At 63.8% G+C, this 27,538-nt stretch overlaps 1 protein-coding gene across 4 annotated transcripts; it reads left to right on the forward strand.

Moving 5' to 3' along the window:
• ACTN4 (actinin alpha 4) lies at positions 1 to 27,414 on the forward strand. 4 transcript variants are annotated; one of them, XM_062598234.1, is made up of 22 exons: positions 1 to 216; positions 12,546 to 12,660; positions 12,829 to 12,948; positions 15,078 to 15,164; positions 15,366 to 15,453; positions 15,717 to 15,795; positions 16,126 to 16,207; positions 16,574 to 16,659; positions 19,611 to 19,703; positions 19,822 to 20,052; positions 20,304 to 20,451; positions 21,450 to 21,600; positions 22,557 to 22,665; positions 22,797 to 22,937; positions 23,231 to 23,413; positions 23,528 to 23,662; positions 23,871 to 24,050; positions 24,458 to 24,604; positions 24,994 to 25,074; positions 25,423 to 25,488; positions 25,917 to 26,075; positions 26,187 to 27,414. In XM_062598234.1, the coding sequence occupies exons 1-22, from the start codon at positions 76 to 78 to the stop codon at positions 26,343 to 26,345; spliced, it is 2,781 nt and encodes a 926-aa protein (XP_062454218.1). In that variant the 5' UTR covers positions 1 to 75; the 3' UTR covers positions 26,346 to 27,414. The 4 variants fall into 4 exon arrangements, with proteins under 4 accessions (XP_062454218.1, XP_062454221.1, XP_062454219.1 ...); XM_062598237.1 differs by lacking the exon at positions 16,574 to 16,659 and adding an exon at positions 17,152 to 17,237; XM_062598235.1 differs by lacking the exon at positions 25,423 to 25,488 and having other exon boundaries at positions 2 to 216.
• The last annotated feature ends 124 nt before the right edge of the window (positions 27,415 to 27,538 follow it).

Genomic DNA, 27,538 nt, shown 5'->3' on the forward strand with positions numbered 1-27,538 from the left:
GGCGAGGCGCGCAGGCGCGGGGCGGCCCGCAGAGCCCGTCGGCGAGGAGCGGAGCGGAGGCGAGCGCAGCGCGCCATGGTGGATTACCACAGCGCCGGGCAGCCCTACGCCTATGGCGGCAACGGGCCCGGGGCCAACGGCGACTACATGGCCCAGGAGGATGACTGGGACCGCGACCTCCTCCTCGACCCGGCCTGGGAGAAGCAGCAGCGCAAGGTGGGCGCGGGGGGGGGGAGAAATCCCTGAGGAGAGAGGGTCGGGGGGGAGATCCCTGAGGGGAGAGGAGCCGCGAGGAGAGAGGGTCGGGGGGGAGATCCCTGAGGGGAGAGGAGCCGCGAGGAGAGAGGGTCGGGGGGGAGATCCCTGAGGGGAGAGGAGCTGCGAGGAGAGAGGGTCGGGGGGGGAGATCCCTGAGGGGAGAGGAGCCGCGAGGAGAGAGGGTCGGGGGGGAGATCCCTGAGGGGAGAGGAGCCGTGAGGAGAGAGGGTCGGGGGGGAGATCCCTGAGGGGAGAGGAGCCGCGAGGAGAGAGGGTCGGGGGGGAGATCCCTGAGGGGAGAGGAGCCGCGAGGAGAGAGGGTCGGGGGGGAGATCCCTGAGGGGAGAGGAGCCGCGAGGAGAGAGGGTCGGGGGGGAGATCCCTGAGGGGAGAGGAGCCGCGAGGAGAGAGGGTCGAGGGCGGGGGGAGATCCCTGAGGGGAGAGGAGCCGCGAGGAGAGAGGGTCGGGGGGGGAGATCCATGAGGGGAGAGGAGCTGCGAGGAGAGAGGGTCGGGGGGGGGAGATCCCTGAGGGGAGAGGAGCCGTGAGGAGAGAGGGTCGGGGGGGGGGAGATCCCTGAGGGGAGAGGAGCCGTGAGGAGAGAGGGTCGAGGGCGGGGGGAGATCCCTGAGGGGAGAGGAGCCGCGAGGAGAGAGGGTCGGGGGGGGGGAGATCCCTGAGGGGAGAGGAGCCGTGAGGAGAGAGGGTCGGGGGGGGAGATCCCTGAGGGGAGAGGAGCCGTGAGGAAAGAGGGTCGGGGGGGGGAGATCCCTGAGGGGAGAGGAGCCGCGAGGAGAGAGGGTCGGGGGGGGGGGAGATCCCTGAGGGGAGAGGAGCCGTGAGGAGAGAGGGTCGGGGGGGGGAGATTCCCTGAGGGGAGAGGAGCCGTGAGGAGAGAGGGTCGGGGGGGGGAAAGAGATCCCTGAGGGGAGAGGAGCCGTGAGGAGAGAGGGTCGGGGGGGGGGGGGAGATTCCCTGAGGGGAGAGGAGCCGTGAGGAGAGAGGGTCGGGGGGGCTCAGAGGAGACAAAGCCGGGGGGGGGTCCTGAGGCCAGAGATGAGTCCTGAGAGGAGGTGGGAAGCTTGGGGGGGAGCCCTAGGGACCCCCGAGCAGGAGCTGGGGATTTGGGGGGGGGGTTCCTGAGCAGACCTGGGTGCTGGAGGCGCCACGGTGGGTGTGAGCGATGCGGGGGGAGGCACTGAGGGGGGAAATGGGGACTCTGGGGGGCCTCAAGGAGATGGGGGGAGGCACTGGGGCTCGGGGGGGGGAGCACAGGGAGCCTGAGAAGATTTGGGTGCTGGAGACCCCAAGGTGGGCAATTAGGGCACTGGGGGGGGCTATTGGGGGGAGCAGTGGGGCTGCTGGGGGGGGGTCCGGAGGACGCTGGGAGGTGCTGGGGTTTGCAGCCCTGGGGGCATCTGAAGAGACGGTGACGGGGGTCTCCTCGGGGGGGGGGGGGGGGACCGGGGCCGTTAACGTCCCTGGAAGCGGAGGGGAGGATTCGGGCGCGGGTCCCGCTGTCTCGTCGGAGCTGAGGAACGCCGCCGCTGGGAGCGGCTGAGGGCGTCACGGCGCGGAGCCGGAAGGTGCCAGGACCTGAGCCTCGAGGTTTTTTTTGGAAATGGCTCGTGGGGGGGGGGGCAGTGTTTGGGGGAACCAGGATAAAACGCCTGGCACGGACAGCTTCCAGAGGGGAAGCGTGGCTCTGCGGCGGGGACGTGGGCCCTGCCGTGGGGCACCTTGGGGCAGAGGAGGGCTGCGCGGGCCGGGGCGACCTCGAGCGCGGGTGTTCGCCCGCCCCGCCAGTGCTTTTCCGCCGCGTCTGGCACCAGCCCTGGCACGAAACCTCCCAGTCCCTCCCGGAGAGGGGAGGATGGGAGAGAGCCCGGCTGGGAGGAGCAAGGTGCTGCCGGAGCTGGGTGTAAAGAAAAGCCCTGGAGAAGGATTTGCTGCCTGGGCAGGAATGGGGAAGTGACAGGAAGGGAGGCTCCGGGCCAGGGCAGGAGAGACCGAAAGGGCACTGGGGAAGACCGAGCCGCTGCCTGGCAATTAGGGAGAGTTTCGTCAGGAAGAAAGTCCTGGGCGTTGCGCTGGGAGGGGAAGGAGCGGATTCCTAGGCATCCCGCTCCGGGGGCCTGGCAGGAGGAGAGCTGCTAATTGCACGGATCCCGTTCGCGACCCCGTGCGAAGGGTCTGATTTAAACCCCGCTGGCCGGTGATTCGGCTGCCCCCCTCGGAGCAGGCCGCTTCCCCCTCCGGATGAGTTTTGCTCCGTGCTGGGGCTTAGCCAGCAGAGAGGGCCCAGAAGGGTGACGAACCGGGGGGTGAAGGCTCCGGTTTGGGTACTTTCTGGCTGCTTTTGGGTATCTTTGTGGAAAAACTTAATCATCCCTTCGGCTGAGGTGTCTGCGGCGCGCTGACAGGGGCGACGCTGGATGTTTGCCGGCAAATAAAGCGTCTGTGTTTTAGCAGGCTCGTGGTCACCCGATACGGGACCCCCCCCCCAGCGCTAACCCTGAGCTCCAGGCTCTGAATCCCGCTGGATCGCAGAGCCCCTTCCCGCTTCTGGGGGCGCGTGGTGTGGAAATCCACACTGGGCTCCCGGTGCCGTCAGAACCCCTTCCCGTCTGGTTAGCGCCGAGGGGGGTGTCGGGATAATCCTGGCGCCTTCCCCCTCGTCCTTCCTGGCGGGACGCGTCCCCTTCGGTCTCAGCAAAATCCGGTGGGCGCAGCTGGGCAGCCCCTCGCCCAGGGGACTCGCTGACCGTGGAGACCGGAGACCTTTCCCACGGCTAACGGCCCCGGAGCCCCACGGACGGAAGGGCTTGAAGAGCTTTGACCTGCGGCAGATGTTGCGTTCCTCCGGGTTAATAATTTTGAGGCTGTTTGTGGTGATTCAGATTTGTTTGTAGGCAGGCAGTGGAGAATTCGAAGTGGCCATCTGCTATTTTGTTTAATTACCCTAATTGCTGGCTATTTGAGCTGGAGCTAAGAATACCGAGCAGGATTCGTGGAGGTGGAGGAATTTTTAGACCCCGTGTTGGCAGGAGAAGGAACTTGCAAAGGGAATATTTTGTCCCGCCCGTGACGAGCGTGCGTTGGTCAAAACGGCGGCGCAGGTCCGCACTGCTCCGCGTTGGGTTAGACCAGGGCTGAACGCCGTGTTTACGCGGCATCCCCAAGCTGCCCGTTCGCCTAACTTTGCGCAGCGGGCAGGCTCGATCCCTCTTGGTGCGAAGCTTTCGATGGTCTTCGTGCGGAAGCGTTTTCAGATGCTGGCCAGAGCCGGGGCCGGCGGCCGAGGTTGCGCCCTGTCGGCTCCTTGGCTCCTGGTGCTGCTCCGCCAGGTCTCGCCCAGCAAGCGACGCGCGTTTAGTTGCTTCCACGTGGTTAAGTTGCTGCTGCTCTCCTGAATTAAGTCCTTTAAACTCGTTTGGGAGAAGCGATGTAAGCTGCTGCGCTGGTGGGGACGCCCGCGTAAGCCTCTAAACGCGTGTGCTGGGATTTTGTTGCCATAGTTGCACTGTTTTGGGGAAAAAAAAAAATGGTAGCTGGGTGGCATAAGTGGTGGTAAAGGAAGCGTGTGCCAGGCGCTGCGCTCCCTCCTCCGCGCTGCTGAAATCGTGTTGGGAGCAGCCCTTGGCCAGCTCGCCGTTGCTGCAACGCATGAGTAACGCTTCTGAGCAAGCTCGGGGCTGCGGCGGACTCCCCTTGCTGTTGGCCTCGGTTTTCAGGCTTTTGGGGGTTCTTTTTTTGGAGGGGGGGAGGTCGCAAGCGAGTTGTCGCCCGCAGGCCGGGGGCCGTCGAGCGCTGCTGGCGCAGGCCTGCTCTTGGGAGACCCCTGGGGCGCTGGTTATATCCCACCGGGGTTTTTCATCCAGGTTTGGTTGTTTGGCTGGTAGATGATGAGACATAAGGGGTGGGCGGGATGGACCGGTCTGAGGAATAACTGCCCGGAGGCTGCTTTAGTGCCCAACTTGGGGAAGAAGGTCCCAAGACCTTGTGGTGGGAGGAGGAAGTGAAGCCTGGTAGGGCGTGGGGACCTTGTGCTATCTCGTTAGATTACTTCAAGTGAAGTTGTTAAAGGTGATACTGCAGGCGACGTTGCTGGAATTGCAGGCAGTTCTCCCGAGGTTTTTGCGTGCCAGCCCGGACAGAGGCGGGGTGAAATCTCCCGCGGGTGATGCTCGGTGTTACTGGAAGCCCTGCACGAGGCCCGAAGAGTCGCCAGGAGGAGATCCCGCCGCCGCTTCGAGGAACGACGCCTCCTGCCCGAGTCGCGGGCTTGAAAACGCCGGGACGCGCCCCGCTCGCCGCTCCTCGGTGGCGGCATTCGGCGACCGCCCCGAGCGGCGAGAGCGCCTGCGCCCGGCGAGGCCTCGGTGAGCGCCACGAGCTGGGGGAGCGAGCCCGCGTTGGCGGCGGGGAGAGACGGGGCTTTGCGCCCGAGCGCGCGGTTTTCGAGACGCCGCGTCGGCTTTGACGAAAACGCAGCGGAACGGGTCTCGCGGCTTCCCTTCCCGGCGGCGGCGTGGCGCTCGGCCTCGCCCCGGGCGGAGCGAGGGCCGTGCCGAAAGCTTCGCGCCGGCAACGCCAGCGCAGCGGCAAGAGATGGAGCAAGCCAGGAACGAGGCGTGGTGGCGCGTCTCCCCGACGATCCGGAGAGGCGAGGGCACGGCCGGTGGCAAAGCGAAGCGGAAAACCCGAGGGCCCGGCTTCAAAACTGAGAGCGAGGGGAAACGCGGAGCGGTTGAGGCTGATCTAAAGCGGTTTCTGACCACCTCTAGCGACGCGATTTGCACGGATTTCCTCCGACTGTTTTTTCCCTCTTCGCTTGAGCGCGCCTGGGGAACTTCCACGTCTGCGGCCCGGGGAAAAGTTTGTTTTGTCGCTCCGAGCTCGTAACCCGTCCGAGTTTGCATGAAGTTGGCCTGGGTTTTGTAATCCGGGGGTTTGAAGGACATGGGCCAGGCTGAGCTGCTGCCAGGTTTCAGAGTCCTGTTTCTCCTGTGCTCTGTCTTTGCTTTACAGCAGTCTTATACAGACAACAAGACATAATATTTAGACAGGGTTTAGGCCTACGTGTGATCCCTTATAATCATAACGGAACTGTTTAGTCTCACGGGTGTTACGCTGAGATAGCGGCTCGAGCCGTGGGCTCGAAATCCGAGGTGCGCCGGAGGAAAACGCCCCCTCACCTGCGGCGGCAGCGCGCCGTCGGGGAACCGCTGGTCGCTGCGGCGCGGCTGGGCCTGGCGAGCCCGCGGGCGTGCGAGGTTCAAAGTCGAAGCCGACGCTCGCAGATTCCAGCTGGTTCAAAGGCGAAGCTTTCGGGGTCGAGTTAGCCGCTTCTGAGGCTGCGAGCGCTTTCTGCGAAAGCTTCCCGACCTGCCGGCCGGCCGCCCCCAAATTCAGCATCCGATCGGTCGGAAATACTTTGGGAGGGGGCTCGTTTTCCGCTTGCTCGCTGTCTGGGAGACCTGGCTACGGCGTGGCTGAGGAATTAGCTCTGCTGAATGCTAATGCCTCGTAGCTGGGCAGCCGCGTACTTCAAAGCGCTGCGCAAAAGCTAATTAGAGCCAGCGCGGTCTAATGGATGGAGCGCGGGGCTCCGAGCCAGGCCCGGATGCCGTCGCCGGCTCGCTGTGTGGCCCTGAGCTACTGCCTCCGTTGCTGGCCGTTATAGCGGGGATATTGCCTTACTGCTCGGCGCTGGGCGGGGATTAAACCCCCGGGGCAGCGATGCCGGAAGCCGCCAGGGTGTTAATTTTCTCATTGAGGCTTAAGCCAAAAAAAAGACCCGCGGGAGAAACTCCTGTTTTTATTTGACGGGCATCCAGAGGGAGAAAGACGGAGACCGCCTCGCTTCTCGGAGGAGACCCACGCGATTAGGAGCCTCCAGCGCAGTCCCGCTTTCCTCTGCGGGTATCTGCGGCTCTTTTTGGTTCGCGTTTAGCCGTCTCTCCGCCGCGCCGGCGTCCGCAGCAGTTGGTAGCAGCCCGCAGTAGCAGTCTGGGGCGTTCTCGCTGCGCCTCTGCAGCGGGATTTCAGCTGCGGCGCGCTCCTCGCCTCCGGGACCCCTTGGGAGAGGCGGGGGGAGAGGGGGGGGCTCCTCTGGGTCGCGGCGTCTCTGTCGCAGGGGTGACCGGTGAATCTCGGACCCGGGATCCTTCCTTTCCGGCAGGGTCGTCTCCGATGGCGCGTAACGAGGAGTTGAGCGGCTTTTCCTGGAGCTCCGGAGCCCCGCAAGCCGAGCCCCGCGGGGCTTCTTCGTTCCACGCTTCTCCCCTGCCTCCAGGGCCTCCGGGAGGGTAGGAGCAGTCTCAGGGCGCCCTAATCCTCGCTCCTTCGGGGGAACGTGAGGGGTTAAAAACGTTTCCTCTGCAGGTGCTAGAAGGTCTCTGTAATCTTCAAAGGATGAATCCGCATCCCTCCGGAATACTTCTTCTGTGTCTTCCCGGTATCCATGAAAAAGCAAAGGGCACGAGGCTCTGCCCGATGTCCCGGTAGCTGAGCTACCGGTTCAGCCGTTCGGTCAAGACTTCCCTCCTCGAGCACCGACCGCCTTGCAGGAGGGGGCGAGGCAGCGACTTAACTTTTGAGCAAAGATTGTTTAAACATCTGTTGCGCTGAAATGGAAACTATCAAAGCTCTCATCTGTCGTCGTCCCCCCCCCCACCCCCGGGTCGGGGCGGGGGGGAAAGGCTCGTATGAGAAACGGGCAGGAAGTGGAACCGAAGCTTCGATTCGCAGCGAAGCCGTTGGACGGGAGCGGCGGGGAAGCAGCAGCCTCCCGGCTGCGGGGGCCTTCGGGTCGCGCCGTGCGAGCGAGTCCCGGCTCAAGCGTTCGGCGGGTTTAACCGAGGATTACCGCAGAGCTCGCCGGCGGCCCGGAGCGGGAGGGCGAGCTCCCGCGGCCGGCGAGAGCGCGCGCCGGCGCTCGGCAGGCGCAGGGCCGCGCGCCTGCCGGAGCCATCCAAACGGTTGCGGTTTTGCCGCTGGTATGTGTCCAGTCCCTGGGGTTTCTCCTCTGGAATCTCAGTTATGTGGCTTGAACAGCAGGGCAAAATCCGTCTGCATCCTCTGCGTGTCCTTCCAAACACAAGCAAACACACACACGAAAAAAAGAAAAGGGAAATCTTGGCCCGCGTGCAGCCTTCGGCCTGTCTGCACGCTCCTGACTTCCGCGCTGGGAAAATAACTTTGCACAAATACGGTGTCCTTGAGCAAGCGAGCGGAAGCCGCGCGCTGCGATAGCGCGAGTCTTCTGGAAGTTCCTCGTTGTTTTGTTTTTTTTTTAACGGGGTAAAGGCTCGTTTCCCGCGGGATCGCCTCGTGTTCGCGGCTCCGGAGCCGTTCAGCGGCTCCCGTGGTAGGCTGAGATACCCAAGCTTGCTTTCGTTCCGCGCTCGTAAACCCTCGTTAAGGCGGATTAAAAGAAGTGTACAGGCGAAACTTCTGAAGAGGGGATTAGACGGATGCAAACGGCTCGCCTTCGGAGCGGGGAGAAACCAGGGCTCGCGCGAAGAACGGGGCCGCTGCCGTCCCTCGGGCTCAGGTGAAGGGATCGCAGGGCTTGATCCCGGCCTGGCAGGGGCTCCGGGTCCTCCTGCTCGCCGGCGAGTCGTGCCGGAGCGCGAGCCGGGTCTAGGAGCGGCCCCTCCCCGACCGCTCCGCCGGATTCTTGGTTCTTCTCCAAAGGCAAACATCCGGCCGTAGGAGCTCCCGGTGCTGGAGGAGAAGCGTCCCGCGCCGCGCCGCACGCCCTCGGCTCCCGCCGCCTTGGGCTCAGCGCCCCAGGAAAACGCGACGCCCGGGCCGGCCTCGCCTCGAGACCCTCCTTCGCCGCCTTCCCGTTTCCTCGCGGCCACCCGGTGCCGTAAAATACCCCGTTTCCCGTCCCGTGTCGCTCCTGCCTTCGCCCTGGAGATGCTCTTCCCGGAGGAAACGTATCCCCAAATTGTGCCCGTCCTATCCGGAGCGTGTGTGTGTGTGCGCGGGGGGATTTAGGATTCTCTGAAGGAAAAGAAAGGTTTCATCCGCTTAATCCTAGCGAGGCGACTTTAAATCTAGGTTTGATCGTTGCCCGCTGGCTACTTATCTGCTAACGATAACGGCACGTCAGTGCCGATCTGGTGAGGTGTGGGGAACGCGGGATTTCTGCGCTCCGATCGTGCTCGGGAAAGCTGCGGACGCCGAAGTTCCCCCGGTGACGTTTGGACGCTTGCTGTTGCCTTACGTTATGTGTTTTGCCTGTGCTGGAGTGCAACGAGCGTCTTTCTTAAAATCCCTAAAAGCAAGAGGCGGTTTGGGGGCGCCTGGGGCTGGCGCTGCAGCGGCGACGAGCTGCGCGGGGCCGTTGGGGCCGCGCGGAGGAGTCTTCGCCCGGAGAGACGGGGCGCTTCCCGGACGCCTCTTGGTTAGAGACAAATTTAAACGGGAAGGGGGAAAAAAAAAAAAAAACCCTTCCGAAAGCGAAGGAGGGAGGTCGGTCCGTAACGCGGGGTCCCTGGCGCTGCTAAGGCCGCCCGGAGGGAAAGCTTTCCCGAGAGACGGGCTGCCGCAGGTGCCGCTCGGCCTCTTCCCGAGGCTCGGGGAGCGCGAAACGCCGCTCGGAGACGCCCTCGGCCGCGACGCGGAATGAGGCAGGAGCTGCCGTAAGCAAGCGTTAACTCCTCCACGTGGCCGTTTTGCCCGAAGGCCGCCGGCTCTCCCTCTCCCTCTCCTTTCCGCGAGCCGTGCGCTTTGCCTTCGGCGTCCGCCCCCTTTCTGCCGCGCTGCCCGCGACCTAAATCCGGGTTTTTAGCATCTGTTTTTTGAATGAATCGGAGGTTTCGGTTACCGTAGCGCGTCCGCAACCCTTCTCCGCCTTCGAGAGCCTTGAATTTCCCATGATCTAATGGGGCAAACTCCTATAGGGAAACTTATATTTAGAAACGCACTACTGGAAAAGAAAGGGAGGGGGGAAAAAAAAACCTTTCTGTGCAGGCTGCGCGCGCTGAGTATTTGGAAGATTTTATTTATTTATTTATTTATTTATTTTTTAACCAGCTGCAAACGTGGGTTTCTGGGCGTCTGGCTGGGGCGGGAGAGGCACCACCCGGGCTGGGGAGAGGTGTGCCGGCTCCGGGAGCTCCTCGTCCTCGCAGGAGTGCCAGCGCGCCGCCGTGACTCACCTCCTGCCACTGCTTGCTTTTGCTTTTTTTTTTTTTTTTTTTTTTTTTTTTTAAATCCTGTTTCTCGTTTGGCTTAAAACCAAAATTCCAGTAACCAAAACCGAGGTGGGGAGAGGGGGAATCGACCGCGATCCGAGCAGCCGAAAACATCCCTGCGGCTCGGGCCCGCTCCTCGAGGACTCGGCTCGCTCCCGGCCCCGTTGCCGGCCAGCGCCGAAAGGCCGTTTCCTGCGACCCGCTTCTGCCTCCGTCTCCCCAAACAACCGAGTCGAGAGCCTAATAAGGGAAAAGAATGATGAGAATCTCCCCGGTCCGGCCTCTTCCTCGTTTGTTCGGTGGCAACAAATTAGGGAGGGGAACAAAAAAAAAAAGAAGGAAAAACAACAAGCGCCTGACAAGTGACTGGCGGCTCCTCGCCGCCCCGGGGAATTGCTAACTGCGCCGGGATGGCCGGTGCCTAATTGCTTTGGTCGCAATTAAGAGGCAGTTTGAGGCTAACTGCACCTCGGGCACCTAACGTGCGCCGGCCTCCGGGATTTCGGTGGGGACGGCCTGCGCCTCTCGGGAACCGCGTCACGCGCCGGATCCCTCCGTTTGGATGGCGCCGAACGGAGCGATTTGGAGGCGCTGAGGTGGTTCTCGCCCCCGAGGCCGTCGTCCAAGGACGCTCCTCTCGGCAAGCTCCCTCGCTCAAATCTGGTGTCGATCCACCCGCTCCGGCACCGGGAGCTGCTCCGGTTTCCGAATTTCCGAATGTGATCTAGAGAGGCCCTGTTACAACCCGCTCAGGGGGGAAAAAAAGCTGCGACGGCGCTAGCTGGGGATTCCCTGCCTCCCGGAGCCTCTCGGAAAGGAAGCCGCGTCCAGGGAAGCGCAGCTACGGGGGCGAGCGTGGGGCAGAGCGATGCTGGAAGACGCTGCTCTAAAATACAGAGAAACCGCCGGCAGCGGACTCGTAAATAAAGATGGTTTTGGGGCGCTGGGTCATTACCGTCTGCGGCGAACGAATGGAAAAATACCAGTGCGGTTCTGCCCCGTGAATGTCACAGAGTGAACGCGTGCTCGGCCGGAGCCTGCCCGTGCCTCGGTCCAAAGTCCGCGGTCGCGTCCACCTTGCCAGAAAGGCCGCGGAAAAACGCGGGGGCCCGTGCAGCCGACGGACGCAGCCCGGCCCGTGTTCGCCGGATGAAGGGACTCGGCCCGGCCCGGCTCGTCCCTCCGCGGGGGAGCGCGGGGCCGGATGCCGGTGCGCTAAATCCCGTCGCCTTCGCGGGGATCGTCGAAGCGAGGGCCCGGCGGGAGGCGCTCCAGCTGCTCCGGAGCCGCCCTGGAGGCTCCTCGTCTCCGGAGGAAAGAGGAGGTGGGTTTAACTCGGCCCGACCTTAATTTTTCTCGAGGTTTCGGAACGCGGCGCCGATGAAAGGCGCCGTTCCCCAGCGGCCTCGCGCCTCCCCGCCTCGAGGCCTCCCCGGCGGCGGGGAACCGGGACGCCGCGGCCCGCTCGCGCCTCCGCCGGGGCCGTCGGAAGGTGCGTCGCCGCCCGTTCCTCCGGAACGAGAAAAGCACAATGCCTGGAAAGCGTTTCTCCGGAGCCTTCCCGCGGGAAGGAAATGCCAGAAGCGTGCGCAGGAGCTCCTTTTTTTAGCCCTTGCGGCCTTTCACCCGTCCCCTTCGGAGAGCAGCCCTTCCTTTCGGGAATTTTAACGAGAGAATTGTAGAACCGGGGCCGCGGCCTGCCCCTTCCCCGGGATCGGGTTGCTTCGCCCCTCTCTGGCTTTCTTTACCCTCATCCCTTTGCCCGAGCTCCGGGAAGCCGCTGGCGGAAGCTTTCCCGAGGCAGAAGGCTCCAAGTTTCCCGTTTCCAGCGGGTCTCGGCCGAGCAGGAATTCGAGCCGCGGAGCTGAGCTTTCTGCCCCTCGGCCCGCGTTTGCCCAGATGCAAGCTCGGTCCTGGCAGCTAACGCGGGGCCGCGCGCGGGCGCCCGGGAAGGGAGCCGCAGCGCTGAGGAAACGAGCTCGGAGCGAGCTTCGCCCAGCTCTCCGAGGCCTCTAATTACCGTCTGTCCGTTCCTGGCTATTTTTAACTTCGTGGGCCGTTTCCATAGCGTTTCTAAAAACGAGCGCGGGCCGCCTGCGCCGGGGAGGAGAGCCGCTCGGAAACTCGCGGGCGCAAGGGTGGGGGCCCTCTCGGAGGGCAGCCTGGGAGGACCAGGTGGGCTCGGTGGCCCGGGAGGTGCACACCGGCTCGGTGGTGCAGGAGGACCAGGTGGGCTCGGTGGCCCGGGAGGTGCACACCGGCTCGGTGGTGCAGGAGGACCAGGTGGGTTTGGTGGCCCGGGAGGTCCACACCGGCTCGGTGGTCCAGGAGGACCAGGTGAGCTTGGTGGCCCGGGAGGTCCACACCGGCTCGGTGGTCCAGGAGGACCAGGTGAGCTTGGTGGCCCGGGAGGTCCACACCGGCTCGGTGGTCCAGGAGGACCAGGTGAGCTTGGTGGCCCGGGAGGTCCACACTGGCTCGGTGGTGCAGGAGGTCCACACCGGCTCGGTGGTCCCAGGAGGACCAGGTGAGCTCGGTGTCCCTCCGCAAGCAGCTCACGATGGCGGGGGCGAAGCCTTCCTCCCAGCCTGCCGCCCCCCTCGTCCTCGTCAGGCGAGCGGCTCGTTAAAAACCCCCGTCGCTGCAGCATTCCCCGGCCGTGAGCTCACCGGGGCCGGCGGCCGAACAATACTGTATTGACGCGGCGGCGGACGCCGCATCGCCGCCTCCCCGCCGCAGAGCGGGGCCGGGCGGGGGGGAAGCAGGGAGAAAAAGCGCCGGTTTTACCCCAAAAGCAGCGCACGGCCGCTCGGAAATCCCGCTCCGCCGAGGAGTGGGATTCAGCAGGGCTGGAGAAGCGGAAAAGGGGGTTTTTCCAGCGCCCCGGATCGCCTGCGCTTTAGGGCAGCGGCGGCACGACGGTAGCTTTGGGGCGCAAACTCTGCCGCCGGTCGAATCTCTTTTCTGCCAGAGCGTCAGCAGCAGGAAACGGCTGTTTTGAGGGTTTCTCCGGAGTTTCACCTCCCTTGGCGGCGTTCGGCCCCCAAAACGCCTCCCCTTCCCCGTTCTTCCAGACGTTCACGGCCTGGTGCAACTCCCACCTGCGGAAGGCTGGCACACAGATCGAGAACATCGACGAGGACTTCCGCGACGGCCTCAAGCTCATGCTGCTCCTGGAGGTGATTTCGGGTGAGTGCAGCGCTCCGGGTTAATAGAAACGCGCAGAAATACTTAAAAGTGAGGATTTTGTCGCAGCACCGTGGTAAAGGGCTTATCTGCCTCGTCTTCCTTGATGTTTGTTAGCTTTTACCTTAAACCGAAGTTTTAGACTCTGTTGATTTCTCTTTTCTTAATCAGGGGAACGATTGCCAAAACCAGAGCGGGGGAAAATGAGAGTGCACAAGATCAACAACGTGAACAAAGCGCTCGATTTCATCGCCAGCAAAGGCGTCAAGCTGGTCTCCATCGGAGCCGAAGGTGAGTCCGCTCGGGCCTCCGGCGCGGCCCGGCCGCTCGTTCCGGCTCCTCGGGCCGTTCGCCGTCCCGCTCGGGCCGCCCGATCGGCTGAGCGACGCGCCGCCGCGGGGGCTCGGAGCGTCCCCTGCCCGCGCTTTGGCCCGCTCGCCGCGGGAAGGCTGGCGGGGCCGGCGTTTCAGACGCGGCCTCCTTGGATGCGGCAGAGCTTGCGCCGACCGAGGCTCCTGGCTCGCTCAGAGAGAAGCCAGATTGCAGGTGTGATCTGAATAATTCGTTGGATTATTTTCTTTGCCTGCGATCGGTGATGTTTGGGATCAATTTAAGGTCTCTGACTAATTGCTGTTAGCGATCAGATCAGAAACAGAAGAAAATCACAAAAAAAAACTACTTATTTGTGTCTGCACGGTTCCAAACCCTTCTGCCTGCTATTCCTTTGAACCTTGCCAAGTCCTGGCAGGAAAACTGTTACAGTTTAAAAACTAAATTCCTGCCGTTAGGTGAGGATCTCGGATTTTCCTTAGCCACGTGGTTCTCTACGGCGGAGCCAGCTCCGGCTCTGCCTCTGTCCCGGCTGTATTTGTTTGCTCTGTCAATATAAAAAAAAACAGGTTAAACAGAGCAGAAAACCTTTGCTTCAGTTTTTCTCAGGTTGCAAAAGCAGCGCGGCGTGCCCGCTGGCTGCCACGCCGCTCGCGGGGCGCCTGGCGGTTGCGTTTTACCCTCGACCAGTGGATTTGGAGGATTTGCGTAACAAAAACGCGAACCCAGCGTGGAAACGCGGCGGCGGATTCGTCACTCGGGCGCGGGCCGTCAGCGTGCCAGCTTCGGAGCAGCTCGTTAAATACGGAGTCTCGTTCCTCCTCCCGGCCCGCTTGGAGGCTGCGCCGCGCCCCGAAGGGCCGTGCTGAGGCTTTGGAAGACGGTTTCGCTCGCGGGCGGCCACCGAGAGAGGGTGACGCCGATTTGGCTCGCTCAGCCGAGAGCCTCGTGCTGCTCGCCCTCGGATTTCTTTTCGAAACGCGAGGCCGGGCGAGGAGGCCGTCGGGGCCCCGCTCGGCAGCCGCTCGCCTTGCGGAGCCGGTTGGAAGAGCGCGAAGCGCCGCGGCTGGCGCGCACGGCTCCTCCTTTGAAGTCTGTCGGCTGGCGTCGCTTTGCGGCTGACGCTTCCTGAAACCGGTGCGTGTTCCGACCGGCGCCGCCTGAAAACACGAGAGGCCGGGGTGCGGCAGCGGTTACGACAGTCGGTTTATCCGCCGCTGCCTCCCACGCATCAGCTGAACGGTCGTTGCAGGCAATTGCTCTTGGAGGATCTCAGCTTAACCCCCCCCTCCCCGCCCCGTGCTTGTTTTGGGGGAGAGCTTGGTTGCTCAAGACACGAGAAATTTCACGCCTGCTTGTTCGAGTGAATTCCCTCTAGCCGCTGCCTGGCCGGGAGGCGATCCTCGAGGCTTTCCCACGGGAAGGGGCGCGCGGCTCTCCGTGCTTGGGACGGCTTCGCCGCGGGACACCGCAGATACGGGCCGCGCTGAGGTCCAAGGGAGACCGCGCTGCGAGCCAGCGTGGGACGGGAGTGCCCAGAGCTGCGTATTAACAGCTGGAGCTGGAAAACATCTTCCTTTCACGGAGGATGGTTGCTCCGGAGCTGGACTTACTTGGTCACGAAAGCCTCGAGGCCAATGCGAGCGGTGAAACCGAAGCGTGGAGTGGGTCGGGTGAGGAGCACAAATCTGGGTGCCGGGCGTCTCGAGCGCAGCTCCAGCGGCTCCCTTCTCGCTCCTCGGCACCCGAAAGGAAGCGAGGAGGGGAGGAAGGAGCTGTTCTGCGCCACCCGCTTGCCGCCTTCGAGATGGCCCGCGCCGGCGTCACGCCGGGCAGCAACGGGTCCGTCGGCGCTCCGCTGACGCGCCGGCCCGGGCTCTAGGCGTCGCGGTGAGCTCTTGGCCCGCCGTCCTCGAGTTGGCGCGAGGCAGTGAACGTCTCTCTGGACGCGCTCTCGGTGCGGTCTTAGCGATCGGCTTCCCGTGGCTCGCTGCTCCGGCGCCTCTGGAAACGGTTCTCCCGGCGCGGATGGGAAGCGGCGTCTCCGGGCGGCAGGGAGCTGACGGTCTGGCTTTCCCTTTGGCTCGCAGAGATCGTCGATGGTAACGCGAAGATGACCCTGGGCATGATATGGACGATTATCCTCAGATTCGCCATTCAGGACATCTCTGTGGAAGGTAAGAGGCCGGCGCGTGCAGGTCGGGGGGCTCCTAAACCCGGCCCGCAGCCCTGTGCCGCTGGCTCGCGAGGCCGCCGAGCTGCCTCCCCTTGCCGGGGGGCGTTTTCCCCCCACTGACGGGATCCGTGCTCGGCTCTGAGCTGCGCCTGGCGAGACCGGCGCCGGGGCGAAGCGCTGACCTGCCGCGTCCCTTCTGCAGAGACCTCCGCCAAGGAAGGCTTGCTGCTGTGGTGTCAGAGGAAGACGGCCCCTTACAAGAACGTCAACGTGCAGAACTTCCACATCAGGTAACCGCTCCGGGCGGGCCGATACAGGTGTCTCCGCTCCGGGAAATATCTACCCCTTCTCCGGGCTGCCTTTCCGGGAGAGGCTTTCAAGGCTAGATCTGAGGAAAATGCTCGATTCATACGTTTCTCCCTCCAGTAATTTACAGGAGAAGGGCTGAGACAGGAGGGGGGTTGCAGGGGACCCTTTACACGATCGTCCTTGGCAGCGTGAGTTCAACCCCTGCCTTGCGACAGCCGTCTCACTCGCTCCTCCTCTCTTGCAGCTGGAAAGATGGTCTTGCTTTCAACGCCTTGATCCACAGGCACAGACCCGAGCTCATCGAGTACGACAAGCTCAGAAAGGTAAAGCTCCACGGTAGCACAGCCTCTTCTCTGCTGCTTTTCTCCTCCGAACGCTGAGTTTTGAGCCGGCAGAGAAGCACAGTTGCCCTTCAGCCCACCGCCCGCAGCAGCGGAAGGACGGACTGGCAAACCTGAGAACGTCCTCTGCATCCGCTCTGCAGAGCGGGAGTGGGAGACTGATAGAGATTCAGAAAATAGCTGCCGCTTCCCGGGGGATCTCTGGATTAGGGATGCGTGCGGCCAAGCCGTCGCAGCGCTTCTGTGCTTTTCGAAGTCGTGATCTGCTTGGACAGCCCCTTCAGTACCCTTTTTCCCCCCTCCTCTTCCTAGGACGACCCCGTGACAAATCTGAACAACGCCTTCGAAGTGGCCGAGAAGTACCTGGACATCCCCAAGATGTTGGATGCGGAGGGTAAGCCGTCCGGGCGCTCCGAGCTTTCGCACGCTGCCAAAGGGTGACTTCCTCCACGTACGATTAACGTCCACGTTCTGGTGGAAAATCTGCCCCCTTTAGGCACAGAGACAGCACGCTGGCGGCCAGCCTCGCTCAGGGTTCGGGGGGAGGTTGTTTAACGTAACGGGACCTGGTTTTAACACGCTCTTCTGCCTGCACAGGTGTATTTAGCTGGCTTTTTAAGTGCTGCTTGTTTGTGGGATTCCAGCGTAAAGGAGAGCTGGCTTCTAGACGTGGCGCTAGACGCAGCTTGGTGAGCGAGTCTGGCTCACGTTAGGAAGGGAGCGCCCCCTTCTCGACCTAACCCTTGTTGTTCACTTGCAGACATTGTCAACACAGCCCGCCCTGACGAGAAAGCCATCATGACCTATGTGTCAAGCTTCTACCATGCCTTTTCCGGGGCTCAGAAGGTACCGGAGGCGGCTGTGTCCATCTTGCTGTAACATTTCCCAACTGCGGCATCCTACACTCATTCAACTTCTCTTTCAGATGGCCGTTGTCTCTCGTTGACCGGGACCCAAACCTCAGTTTGTTCACGCGGGTTTAAAAAGCTGCTTGGCTTCCCTGAGCCTATCTGTAATTTCATACCAGAGCAGCTAGGCCAAGTCACGGGCAGAGCGCCAATCTGGTAATAACCTGGGGCACCAACAAACTTCTGCAAGCTCCGTGAAGCTGCCTGCTGCAACTTGGCAGCTAATGTCTTGAAAACAAGGCCTCGGCCCTCGCAAAGAGGCTGGGCTCTAAAGCAAAGGAAGCACAGCGGCAAAAACAACCCCGTCAGCCAGCTCCGGTTTGGATTCCGGTCCCAAGCAAGCGCTTGTCCCCCTCCGCTGCATGCTCGAGGGGTTTGGAGATTCCCGTGCTGCTCCTTCACCCTTTCTCCTCCCTTTCTCTCTGCGCAGATATTGTAGGCACTCTCAGGCCCGATGAGAAGGCCATCATGACATACGTTTCCTGCTTCTACCACGCTTTCTCGGGTGCTCAAAAGGTGAGCTTTGCTGGGTGGAGCTGCGTGCTGCTGCTGTAGGTGACTGGGGTCGAACCGCTACTAACCTCGTCCCTTCCACTTCCGGAAGCTTGTTACGCTGCTGCACGGCTTCTTGAAGCGTAAAACCGAGAGCAGCCTTACCTCTGCTTCAGCCAGTAGGAGAAAAAAAGCGTGTTCCCCTCTTAAAGAGAGCAAAACCCGGGCTGCCGCCTAAGCTGTCCCTCCTGGCAGCCGCAGCGGAGGGCAGTAGCAGAGCCGGTGTCTCCGCTCCGGCCGCGGCCCGGGACAGAGCCGCTAAACGCAGCGTGTGGAACGAGCAGGTTTAAAAAAAGCGCCGGGAAGCGGTTCCTGGCAGCTCCGGCCCGCGGGCGAGTGGAGGGGGTCACGCGGGAGCGCCGCGGCCTCGGGGGCGAAGGCGCTGTGGGGTGCGCGCCGCGTTAAGCGCCCTGGACCTGCCCTCAAACTGCGACCAGAGACCGTCTGAGCTGCCGGCGGCTGGAGACGTTCGGTGCAGGTTTCTCCAATTTCAGGCAGTTTTTTTTTAATTAAAAACGAGACGGCAGTCGTGGCGGAGAACGCCGTGCCTAGATGCGTTAACTCCGGAGAAATCTACCTCGAGCTCATTAAGAGGCCTCTGCGCAGGCGGCTCTTTGCCCGGAGCGTGCGCTGTGCTTTCATCCCTACGGTTTAGCCCTGCTGCTTCTTCCTCCCCTGCAACCTCCCCCTTCTTCCAGCCGCATTTGTCTGGAAAGTAATGCTGAAAACCAGCCGGGAAAATGTTTCCCTGGTTGAGCGTAGCTTGACTTTTGCCACCTTCCGGGGCTCGTAGATAACCTGGATAAACTTTTCCAGAAGTTCCCCGAGTCGCCGTTTGCCTGACGAGCTGCGTTTCCAGCTCTCTTCAGCGCGGCCTGGGCTTGCGAGAGCTCTGCGCGTTGTTTTAGGTCGGCTTGGGCGCCGCGATGTGCAGCGAGATGCCTGGGGCAGGGCCGCGTTGGGGCAGGGCTTCGCTGCGGGAATCTTTCCCCATCGGATCTCGATCCCGTTAGGAACGGTCGGCCCCTTAGCCGTCGCTGCTGCCTCTGAGCTGAGCTTTGGGAAGTCTCCTGCTCGGCAGAGCAAACCCGAAAGGGGCAAAATCCCTAGATGTGCGCGGAGGCGCCGCCGGGCTCGCTCCGCCGCGGGCACGGCTCCCGCCCGCGCCGGCGTCGCTCGCTTCGGGTCCGAGCTTCTCACGGGCTGCCCCGGGGCGGGCGCAGAGGGTGAAATCGCGGCCCGGCCGGTCGCTTTTGCTGTTTTTTTTTGTTTGCTCCCAAGGCTCGGGAGCGCAGCTGGCATCTCCTGCGCCTCAGCTGCTGTTTGTGAGCTCCGGCGGCATGTGCTGCTCTCCCACCCGCTGGCGCGCGTCCTGTCCCGAGGCGGCAGCGGCGGGAGACGGGCCAGCGCGGCTCAGCGGCGCCCGGCTCCGAAGCCGGGCTGCTGCCGCTTGTGCTTTTCCCCTGGAGGCTTTCGGGCACCTGACGGCTCGCGGTTCGGTGTCTCGGTGGTGGCTGGTCCCCCTTCGTGGCGACTCGTGTCCCCAGCGCCGTTTTTCCTCTCCCCGTCCCTCTGTAGACCCTCTCGGCTAGTTCTGTTGGTGCCTGGCTTTCACCTCCTCCTCTCGGACTCTTTCTGTGCTGCCTGCCGAGGTGCTCGATCCCAGGCTTGCTTTTCTGCCTCCGCCTGTTCCTCGCCCTCCCACCCCGGTGTGTAGCGAGGATCTGCCCGCACGGAAGAGCGGGAGCCTGAAGGATGGCGCTGAGATGCTGGTAAAAGCCCCGACCAGGGCAGCGTAAGGGGAGCTGGAGCGAACCGCTCGGAGGCGGCGGCTGCAGCGGCTCGTGCTCGCCGACGGCGCCGGCCCCGTGCCCTTCGGGCAGCGCGAGGCTCCGAGCCGCAGCCGCTCGCGCACCGCAGAGCGCCGGCTTGCTGGCTCCCGGGCTCCCTTCCCGGCGCGGGCAGAGGGCCGCGGCGCCCTTCTCCGGGCGCTGGTGACCGTCCCCGTAGCGGAGAGCTCTGCGCGGGGCGCTCGGGCAGCGGCTTTCTCCCGATCCGCCCGAAGGCAGCACCCAGCAAGGCGCCCGCGACGCCGAAAGCGAGCTGTGCTTTCGGCGGGGCGAGGAGGGGGGAAAAAATGGAAGAAAAACTGCGCAGGCGGCAGGAAGGAAGCGTGGGTCTCGCTGCCGACCGCCGGGGCTCGGCTTGCGGCGGCAGCGGAGAGAGGGCGCCGGCTGCGAGCCGCCGCAGGCTCGGCGCGACGGCAGGGCAGAGCCCGGGGCGGTATCGCCGCGGATGCGCCCGGCTTACGCCCTCGGGCTGCTCTTCCCCCTCCAGGCCGAGACCGCGGCCAACCGGATCTGCAAAGTGCTGGCCGTGAACCAGGAAAACGAGCACCTCATGGAGGACTACGAGAAACTGGCTTCCGACGTAAGCGCCCTCTCGTGCTTTGCTTTCCTTCCCCCCCCCCCCCTAAAATTAGGGGCAGATACAGCCCTGGCTGCTGTTCCCTGCCTTGGGCTGAGCAAATCCCCTTTTCCCCCTGCAGCTGCTGGAGTGGATTAAACGCACTATCCCCTGGCTCGAGGACCGCAGCCCCCAGAAGACCATCCAGGAGATGCAGCAGAAGCTGGAAGACTTCCGCGACTACCGGCGCATCCACAAGCCTCCCAAAGTGCAGGAGAAATGCCAGCTGGAGATCAACTTCAACACCTTGCAGACAAAACTGCGGCTGAGCAACAGGCCTGCTTTCATGCCCTCGGAGGGGAAGATGGTCTCAGTAAGCGGCCCCTCGCGTCGGCCGGAAACGGCGGCGGCCGCGGTCGAGCGCGCGGCTTTCCAGCGCCTGCCTAGAGGCTTTTTTGGGGCCGGATCCTCTTCGGCCTCTCCCGAGACGGAAGACGGCGTTCCCGAAACGATGGGAGCTCCTTCGCGGGGTGGCGGTGGGGAGCTGGGCGCTGCGGGGCCGTGGCAGGGGACGGGTCGCCGGGGCGCCCGCCAACGCCTCGCGCCCTCCGCTCTGCCCCGCAGGATATCAACAACGGCTGGCAGCACTTGGAGCAGGCGGAGAAGGGCTACGAGGAATGGCTGCTGAACGAGATCCGGCGGCTAGAGCGGCTCGACCACCTGGCCGAGAAGTTCAGGCAGAAGGCGTCCATCCACGAGTCCTGGACTGAAGGTAGCTGCTTTTTTGGGGGTGGGGGGAGAGGGGACTGGACCCTTTTTGGGGGAGATACAGGGATAAGCCCAAATAGAGCCGTCTCCCTCCTCTTCCCGGAGGGAACCCGGCTCGTTTGCCGCTGGTCCTCCCGTTGCGTCCAGATGGCGAGACGTGCCTGCTGCCCCTCCGAGCCTTCCAGGAGGGCAGCTGCGTTTCTCTCCGTAGAAAACACGGTAATCCCTTTTCCGTCCTGTAAGGAATGCTGTTCCCAGAGCTCTGGGTGGGAAAGCGCCGCGCCGATCGTTACGGCGGGAAAGGCGCTGGTTTCGGACCCGTTTGCAGCGGCGCCGTCCGGTTTTGCTTTTGCCGCCTTAAAACGGCGGCCGCGATGGTGAAATCCCTAAAACGGCGCCGTGAAGCGCTCGGATCCCCCGGGGAGGAGCCGAGGGCCACGGCAGGTCTCGCAGCCCCGCGAGACGGGAGCGCCGTGGCGGAGCCGAGCGGCTCCAGCTCGGTGGGCGGCCGGCGGCCCCGTGCCCGGATGCGGCTCCGATGGGGGGGAGCGAGCCCCACGGGCAGCGGGTTTTGGCGGCGCGGCGGGCGGGAGGGCACGGCGTCTCGCTGCCGTTCGCCTTCCGCGCCGAAGCCGAGCGACGCTCCGAGAAACTGCTGTGCCAGGGTTTTTCCTGGCCGGTGCCTTCGCTTCGGGCATCCCACGGCAGCGTGCCGGAGGGAACTCCCAACCCGTCAGGCCGGGCTCCGAGCGGTGCCTGGGGCTCGCGCACGGCCGAGCCTCCGGGTCCCGGAGCGCCCGGGCTCTTCCGTGTGAGCCTCTACGTCCAGGCGCCCGAGGACGGGACGTCCTGCCCACCCCGCGAGCCGGAGGATTCGCCCCCGGCCTTTCCCTGGCGCCTCTCCCAGCGCGTACGAAGCGGGATGGAGAGCGCCTGCCCCACCGGAGCGCTCCGTCCCGCTCCGGCCGGGGAAGCTGACCGCCGTGGCCCTCCCCTTCCTAGGCAAGGAGGCCATGCTGAAGCAGAAGGACTACGAGACCGCCACCCTGTCGGACATCAAAGCCCTCATCAGGAAGCACGAGGCGTTCGAGAGCGACCTGGCAGCCCACCAGGACCGCGTGGAGCAGATTGCGGCCATCGCGCAGGAGCTCAAGTACGTCCGCCCGCCCGCCGAGCCCTCCTCCTCCTCCTCCCCCCGGCCGTCCTCCGCCGCAAAACCCTGACCGGCTCCGGCGCCCCGGCCGTGCGCTCGGCGCGGCCTCCCCGGCCCGGCGTTTCCCTGCGGCGCCGCGACGGTTTCTTTTTTTTCTTTTTTTTTTTTTTTTTCTTTTGGTGGAGGCGAAAGGGTTTTCTGCCGGCGGTCTCCGAGCGAAACCCGGCGGGCGCGTCGCCTGCGAGCGCCGGCTCCCGCGGCCGCACAGTGCCCCTATTGTCCTGCCCCGTCCCTTCCCCCTCCGGCTTTTTGCGCCGTTAGAATACGGTTATTGTAAGGGCTTCCAGGGAGCCGCACGCCTTTTTTTTTTTTATTTTTTCCAGCCAGATAAACTTGCACACAATTAGTACACTGAAAGCCGAAGGCAGGGCGAAGCCATGAATGGGGCCCTTATTCCAGCGGCTCGAGTAGCCGAGAACCTGGGAAACGGAGACGCGCCGGGCTCGGAGCGTTGCTTCGTGGAAAACCCACCGTGGTTCGGAGGCCGGCAGGGGCGGAGGAGCTGCCGCGCGGGGCTTTTGACGAGTCCCGGAGCCGCCTCGGCGGCGCGCGGCCGGGCTCCCGGGGTGCCTGCGGGCCGGTCCCGCTCGCCTCTGGCTCCCCCGCTGCCTCCCGCTCCCGTTCCTCGGCGTTTTCCGCAAAGCAGCCGGGACGCGCGTTTGCCGGCTGACAGCCGGCGGCGCTTTAGAAACCCGAGAGCCTGAGGTGGCGGAGAGCGAGCCCGGCGTTTGCTGCGCGTTCGTCCCGCTCGGCTCCTCTCGAGGCCCCAGGAACGGGAGACGGGAGCGAGGCGGGAGAGCGGAGCCCGTCCCGAAGCGGTGGCGTCTCCTCCGCAGCCCCGGCGCGTCCTCTTGCGTCCTCACCCCTGTGCTTCTCTTCCCTTTGCCCCGCTAAAGCGAGCTGGATTACTACGACTCTCCCAGCGTGAACGCCCGGTGCCAGAAGATCTGTGACCAGTGGGACGTCCTGGGTTCCTTGACCCACAGTAGGAGAGAGGCCCTCGAGGTAAACAACACCTGCCTGCTTGCTGGCTCCGTGGCCCGAATCGCGGCGGAGGAGGCCGCGTCGCTGCGGCCTGCTGCCGGGGAGGTTCCGCTCTTCCTAACCCAGCCCGTCCGTGTGTCTCCTTCCCGCAGAAAACGGAGAAGCAGTTGGAAACGATCGACGAGCTGCACCTCGAGTACGCGAAGAGGGCGGCCCCCTTCAACAACTGGATGGAGAGCGCCATGGAAGACCTTCAGGACATGTTCATCGTCCACACCATCGAGGAGATCGAGGTAGGAGGCTGCGGGAGAAGCTCTGCAGCCTTCGGCTTTCTGCGGACGCGTTTGTCTCGTGTCCTGAGGTGGCCTCTCTGCCGTCTTTCCGTGCTGCTGCGAGCTTTGGGGTCTGTAAGACCCAGCGAGCTCGTCCTCAGTGGAAAGATGCTTGTGTGAGCGGGTATAAAACCATCTTCGGAGGAGCCCTGAGGTCCCGGGGCCTTCCGGGACCTCCGCAGCCAAAGCCGGCTGCACCGCGCGGCGCTCCAGCACCGACTCCGGCGCTGTAACGTGGATCCCGTTTCTTGCAGGGACTCATTGCCGCTCACGACCAGTTCAAATCCACCCTGCCCGATGCCGACAAGGAGCGCGAAGCCATCCTGGGCATCCAGAGGGAGGCGCAGAGGATCGCGGACTTCAACAGCATCAAGCTGTCCGGGAATAACCCTTACACTTCCGTCACCCCGCAGATCATCAACTCCAAGTGGGAGCGGGTAAGCGCCCCTCGCTGCAGGGGGTCGCCTCTCGGGACGGGCCTCGTCGTGGACGTCCCGGCTGCGAAAGCGAGCTCCCGTGGGTCTCCCAGCACCCTTCCCTGTTGCACGCAGGTCCAGCAGTTGGTGCCTAAGAGGGACCACGCCCTGCTCGACGAGCAGAGCAAGCAGCAGTCCAACGAGCACTTACGGCGGCAGTTCGCCAGCCAGGCCAACATCGTGGGACCGTGGATCCAGACCAAGATGGAGGTGAGGGCCGGGCTCCCTCCCGGCGCGTCCTGGCGATGGCTGCTGGGGCTGGAGTGCCATCTGCCGTCCAGAGGGCTCGGCAGATGCCTCGGAGGAGGAGAGAGCCGGCCGCGCGGCTCGGAGCGGAGCTTCCCCGCGGGCTTCCTCGCGCGGCACGCCGGCTGCCCCTGACCCGGCCGTGCCGGCGTTCCGCTCCTCGTCCCCGCAGGAGATCGGGCGCATCTCCATCGAGATGAACGGCACGCTGGAGGACCAGCTCAACCACCTCAAGCAGTACGAGCAGAGCATCGTGGACTACAAACCCAACATCGACCTGCTGGAGCAGCAGCACCAGCTCATTCAGGAGGCGCTCATCTTCGACAACAAGCACACCAACTACACCATGGAGGTGGGTGCCCTGCGCGCGCCGGTCCCCGTGGCGGCCAGACCGCGGAGGGCTGGAAGCGGGAGCCCGAAGGGGAGAGGCCTGAGATGTCGCTCCAGAGCTGAGTCAGAGCTCAGCCACCCGATTTGGGCAGCCCTAGGGTGCCCCCAGCCAGGCCGAGGTGCTAGAGGGGTCGGTGTCGCGTCTAGGAAGACCCTTGCCAAGCGTTTGACTCGGGAGCCAGCGAGAGTCAGGGATGCCGGAGCCTTCCAGCTTGGCTTCCAGCCCTTGAACCTCGCTGCGGTGTTGGGATTAGTCGCTTCACGTCCAGCGACTCTCGCTCCGCTTACCGGCTTCGGTGAAAGCCGCGTCCCGCCCGCGGCAAGCTGGGCGCTCCTGGCCCTCTAACCGTGCCCCTTTGCCTCCGCCAGCACATCCGCGTGGGCTGGGAGCAGCTCCTCACCACCATCGCCCGCACCATCAATGAGGTGGAGAACCAGATCCTGACACGCGACGCCAAGGGCATCAGCCAGGAGCAGATGCAGGAGTTCAGGGCTTCCTTCAACCACTTCGACAAGGTACCCGCGAAGCTCCAGCGCGCCGGGCCGCCGGCCGCTTGCGGAAACGTCCCTTCGGCGTCACTTGCTTCCGCCGTCGTCTTCTCCCTCGGGCAGCGCGGACTGAGCTGAGGCTCCGGCTTCCCCTAAAGCTGCTGCTGCTCTCCCAGACCTGGGGGGTTTTCTTCTCCCCCCTCAACCCCTCACCATTGGCCTTAAAATCCCCCAGTTTGGGGACGTGGCCCCGTGGCGGTGCCCGACCTCCTCTCCCGCAGCGGAGCCGCCGGGCACTCAACTAACGGAGTGTTTTTTCCCCCCTCCCCTCCATCCCCGCCCGCCGGTGCACGTCTCCTCCCTGCTCTCCCCTCCCGCCTCCGCGCGTGCCGGCGTCCTGGCGCCGCGTGCCGCAGGACCACGGCGGCTCCCTGGGACCGGAGGAGTTCAAAGCCTGCCTCATCAGCTTGGGATACGACGTGGAGAACGACCGCCAGGTACCCCGCCGCGCTGCCGCGCAGCCTGCCGCCGCCGCTGCGATTAACCTGTCTCCTTTCTCTCTTCCTTCGCCCCCGTCCCGTGCTCCTTCCTCGCCCTCCTCTTCCTCCCGCCCCGTCGCCTCCGTTCCTGCTGCCTTTTCCCGTTCGGCCCCTCTGCTCCGTGTCCGCTTCCAAAACATCTCCTTTGACTGAATCTGCCTGTTTTTCTCCTCCTTTCATCCCTGCCGCTGCCCTGCTGGGGTTTTTCCCTCCTCTCTTCCCGTCTGTCTCTGCATGCACTGCCCGTCTCCGCCCTTCGTGGCTGCCTCTCTCTCCTCTTCCTCCTCTGTCACCCTCTCGGAGTAGAAGCGCACAGGAAGCATGGACACGGATGACTTCCGAGCTCTCCTTATCTCCACAGGATACAGCCTGGTAGGCTCTCTGCTAGCTCCCCCCCTTTTTTTTCCCCTTTTCCCCCCCCCTTTCCCTTTCTGATCTTCTCCTCTGCGTCCGCCCGAGGGGCTGCGGTCGGCGCCGGCGCTCCACTGCGCTGGCTTTGCGCGAGGCGGGGGGCTGAGGGCAAGCGGGAACAGCGCCGGAGCGGCCGGAGGCGGCTCCCGCTCGAGCGCCCACGCTTCCGAACGGGGAGCGTGCCGAGTCGCCGGCGGCTCCCGGCTCGGCTCGCCCGTCCCGCCGGAGCGGAGGCGGAATCGCCTTCGGAGAGGTTTCCCCCGGGGAGCGGATTAGCTCGCGGGGAGACGGCGAACGCGGGTCGGCGCCGGCCGCGCCGTGCTCACCGCCGGACCCGTGTCTCCCTCCCTCCCTCCTCCTCCTCCTCCTCCTCCTCCTCCTCCTCGTAGGGCGATGCCGAATTCAACCGGATAATGAGCGTCGTGGATCCCAACAACAGCGGGATCGTCACCTTCCAGGCCTTCATCGACTTCATGTCCCGGGAGACGACCGACACGGACACGGCCGACCAGGTCATCGCCTCCTTCAAGGTCCTCGCTGGGGACAAGGTGAGCTGCGGGGGCGGGAGCCCGGACGGCCTCGGAGGAGCGAAAAGCCGCGGCGGAGCGGAGAGCGGACGCGGCGCTCGGCCCTGAGCCTCCGCTCGCTCTCCGCCGCAGAACTACATCACGGCCGAGGAGCTGAGACGGGAGCTGCCCCCGGACCAGGCCGAGTACTGCATCGCCCGCATGGCTCCCTACCAGGGCCCCGACGCCGTGCCCGGCGCCCTCGACTACAAGTCTTTCTCCACGGCGCTGTACGGCGAGAGCGACCTGTGAGGCGGCGGCGGCGGCGGCACCGAGCGCTGGCGCTTCGTGGCGGAGCCGGGGCAGCCCCCCGTTCCCGCTGGCGCGCGCGTCCCCTCCCCACCCCGAACCCGCCGGCGACGGAGAGCCCGGGGCCCTTCGCCTGCCTTCCCGGCCGATTTGCCGTTATTATATCTCGACCGCGTTACCTATGCAAAACGATTTTATTTTTGAATTTCTTTTTTTTTTGGGGGGGGAGGGGGGGGTCCGGTTCCCCACCCTGCTCGGTTAGAGGGGCTCGAAAACGGGGTTTTCTCACCGTCACTCGCTTTGGGGTTTCTTGGCACGGGGTTGGGGCGGGGAGGGGAAGGCCCGAAGCGCCCGGCGGCTCTGCTTCAGATGGTTATTTTTTTTAATATATCCCCTTCTATTTTTTCAAACGACCTTAAGGAAGAGAGAAAAAAAAAGGAAAAAAAAAAAAAAAAGAAATCTGCTGTCGACCGGTCTGTTTAAAGCGGAGCCTTGTCCCCCCCCCCCCCCTTCTCTCTGCTCCCTCCTGCCCACTGGCTCTGCCCCTCCTTTAATTTATGCCTCTGCGCAGCCCAAACCCGAACCGGTCTCGACGGGGGAAGGAAAAAAATAACCCCCACCCCAAAACGGGAATAGCGCCGGAGCCCCCTCGCGGGGAGGCGGACGGGGCCCCAACGCGCCCTTTCCCGGCCGGAGCGAGGCACCGAGCCGGCGGCGGCGGCCTCCAGCCCTGGAGCAGGTTTTTTCTGAGGACCAAAAATTAAAAAACAAAAAAAAGAAAAAAGCAAAAAAAGTTAAAAAATTAAAAAAAAAATGACACCCCTTCCCACCACCACCACCACCACCACACACAATTCCGCTCTTTTAAATGAAATCAAGAAGGTTCCTATTTACTTTATTAACTTACGGATTTATTATATAAATATATATTCACCTAGCAGCTTCTGTCACGGGGTTTCTTTGGCGCGCGGTTGAGGCGACGGCACGTGGAGCGGTGTGAGGCTGGGGCCGCCCTCGGGGACGCCGCGGCCACCGGCGCTGTCCCGGGCAATAAAACGTGTCCTGTTTTTAAGGGCGACGGGGCCGCGTCTTTGTCTCCGGGGGTTCGGCGGAGGAGGGGGAAGAGGGCCGGGACCACGGGGATGGGGATGGGATGGGAACGGGATGGGGATGGGGATGGGGCTGTGGGGACAGGA

Source organism: Rhea pennata, chromosome 32, assembly GCF_028389875.1.
Source record: "Rhea pennata isolate bPtePen1 chromosome 32, bPtePen1.pri, whole genome shotgun sequence".
Lineage (NCBI taxonomy): Eukaryota > Metazoa > Chordata > Aves > Rheiformes > Rheidae > Rhea > Rhea pennata.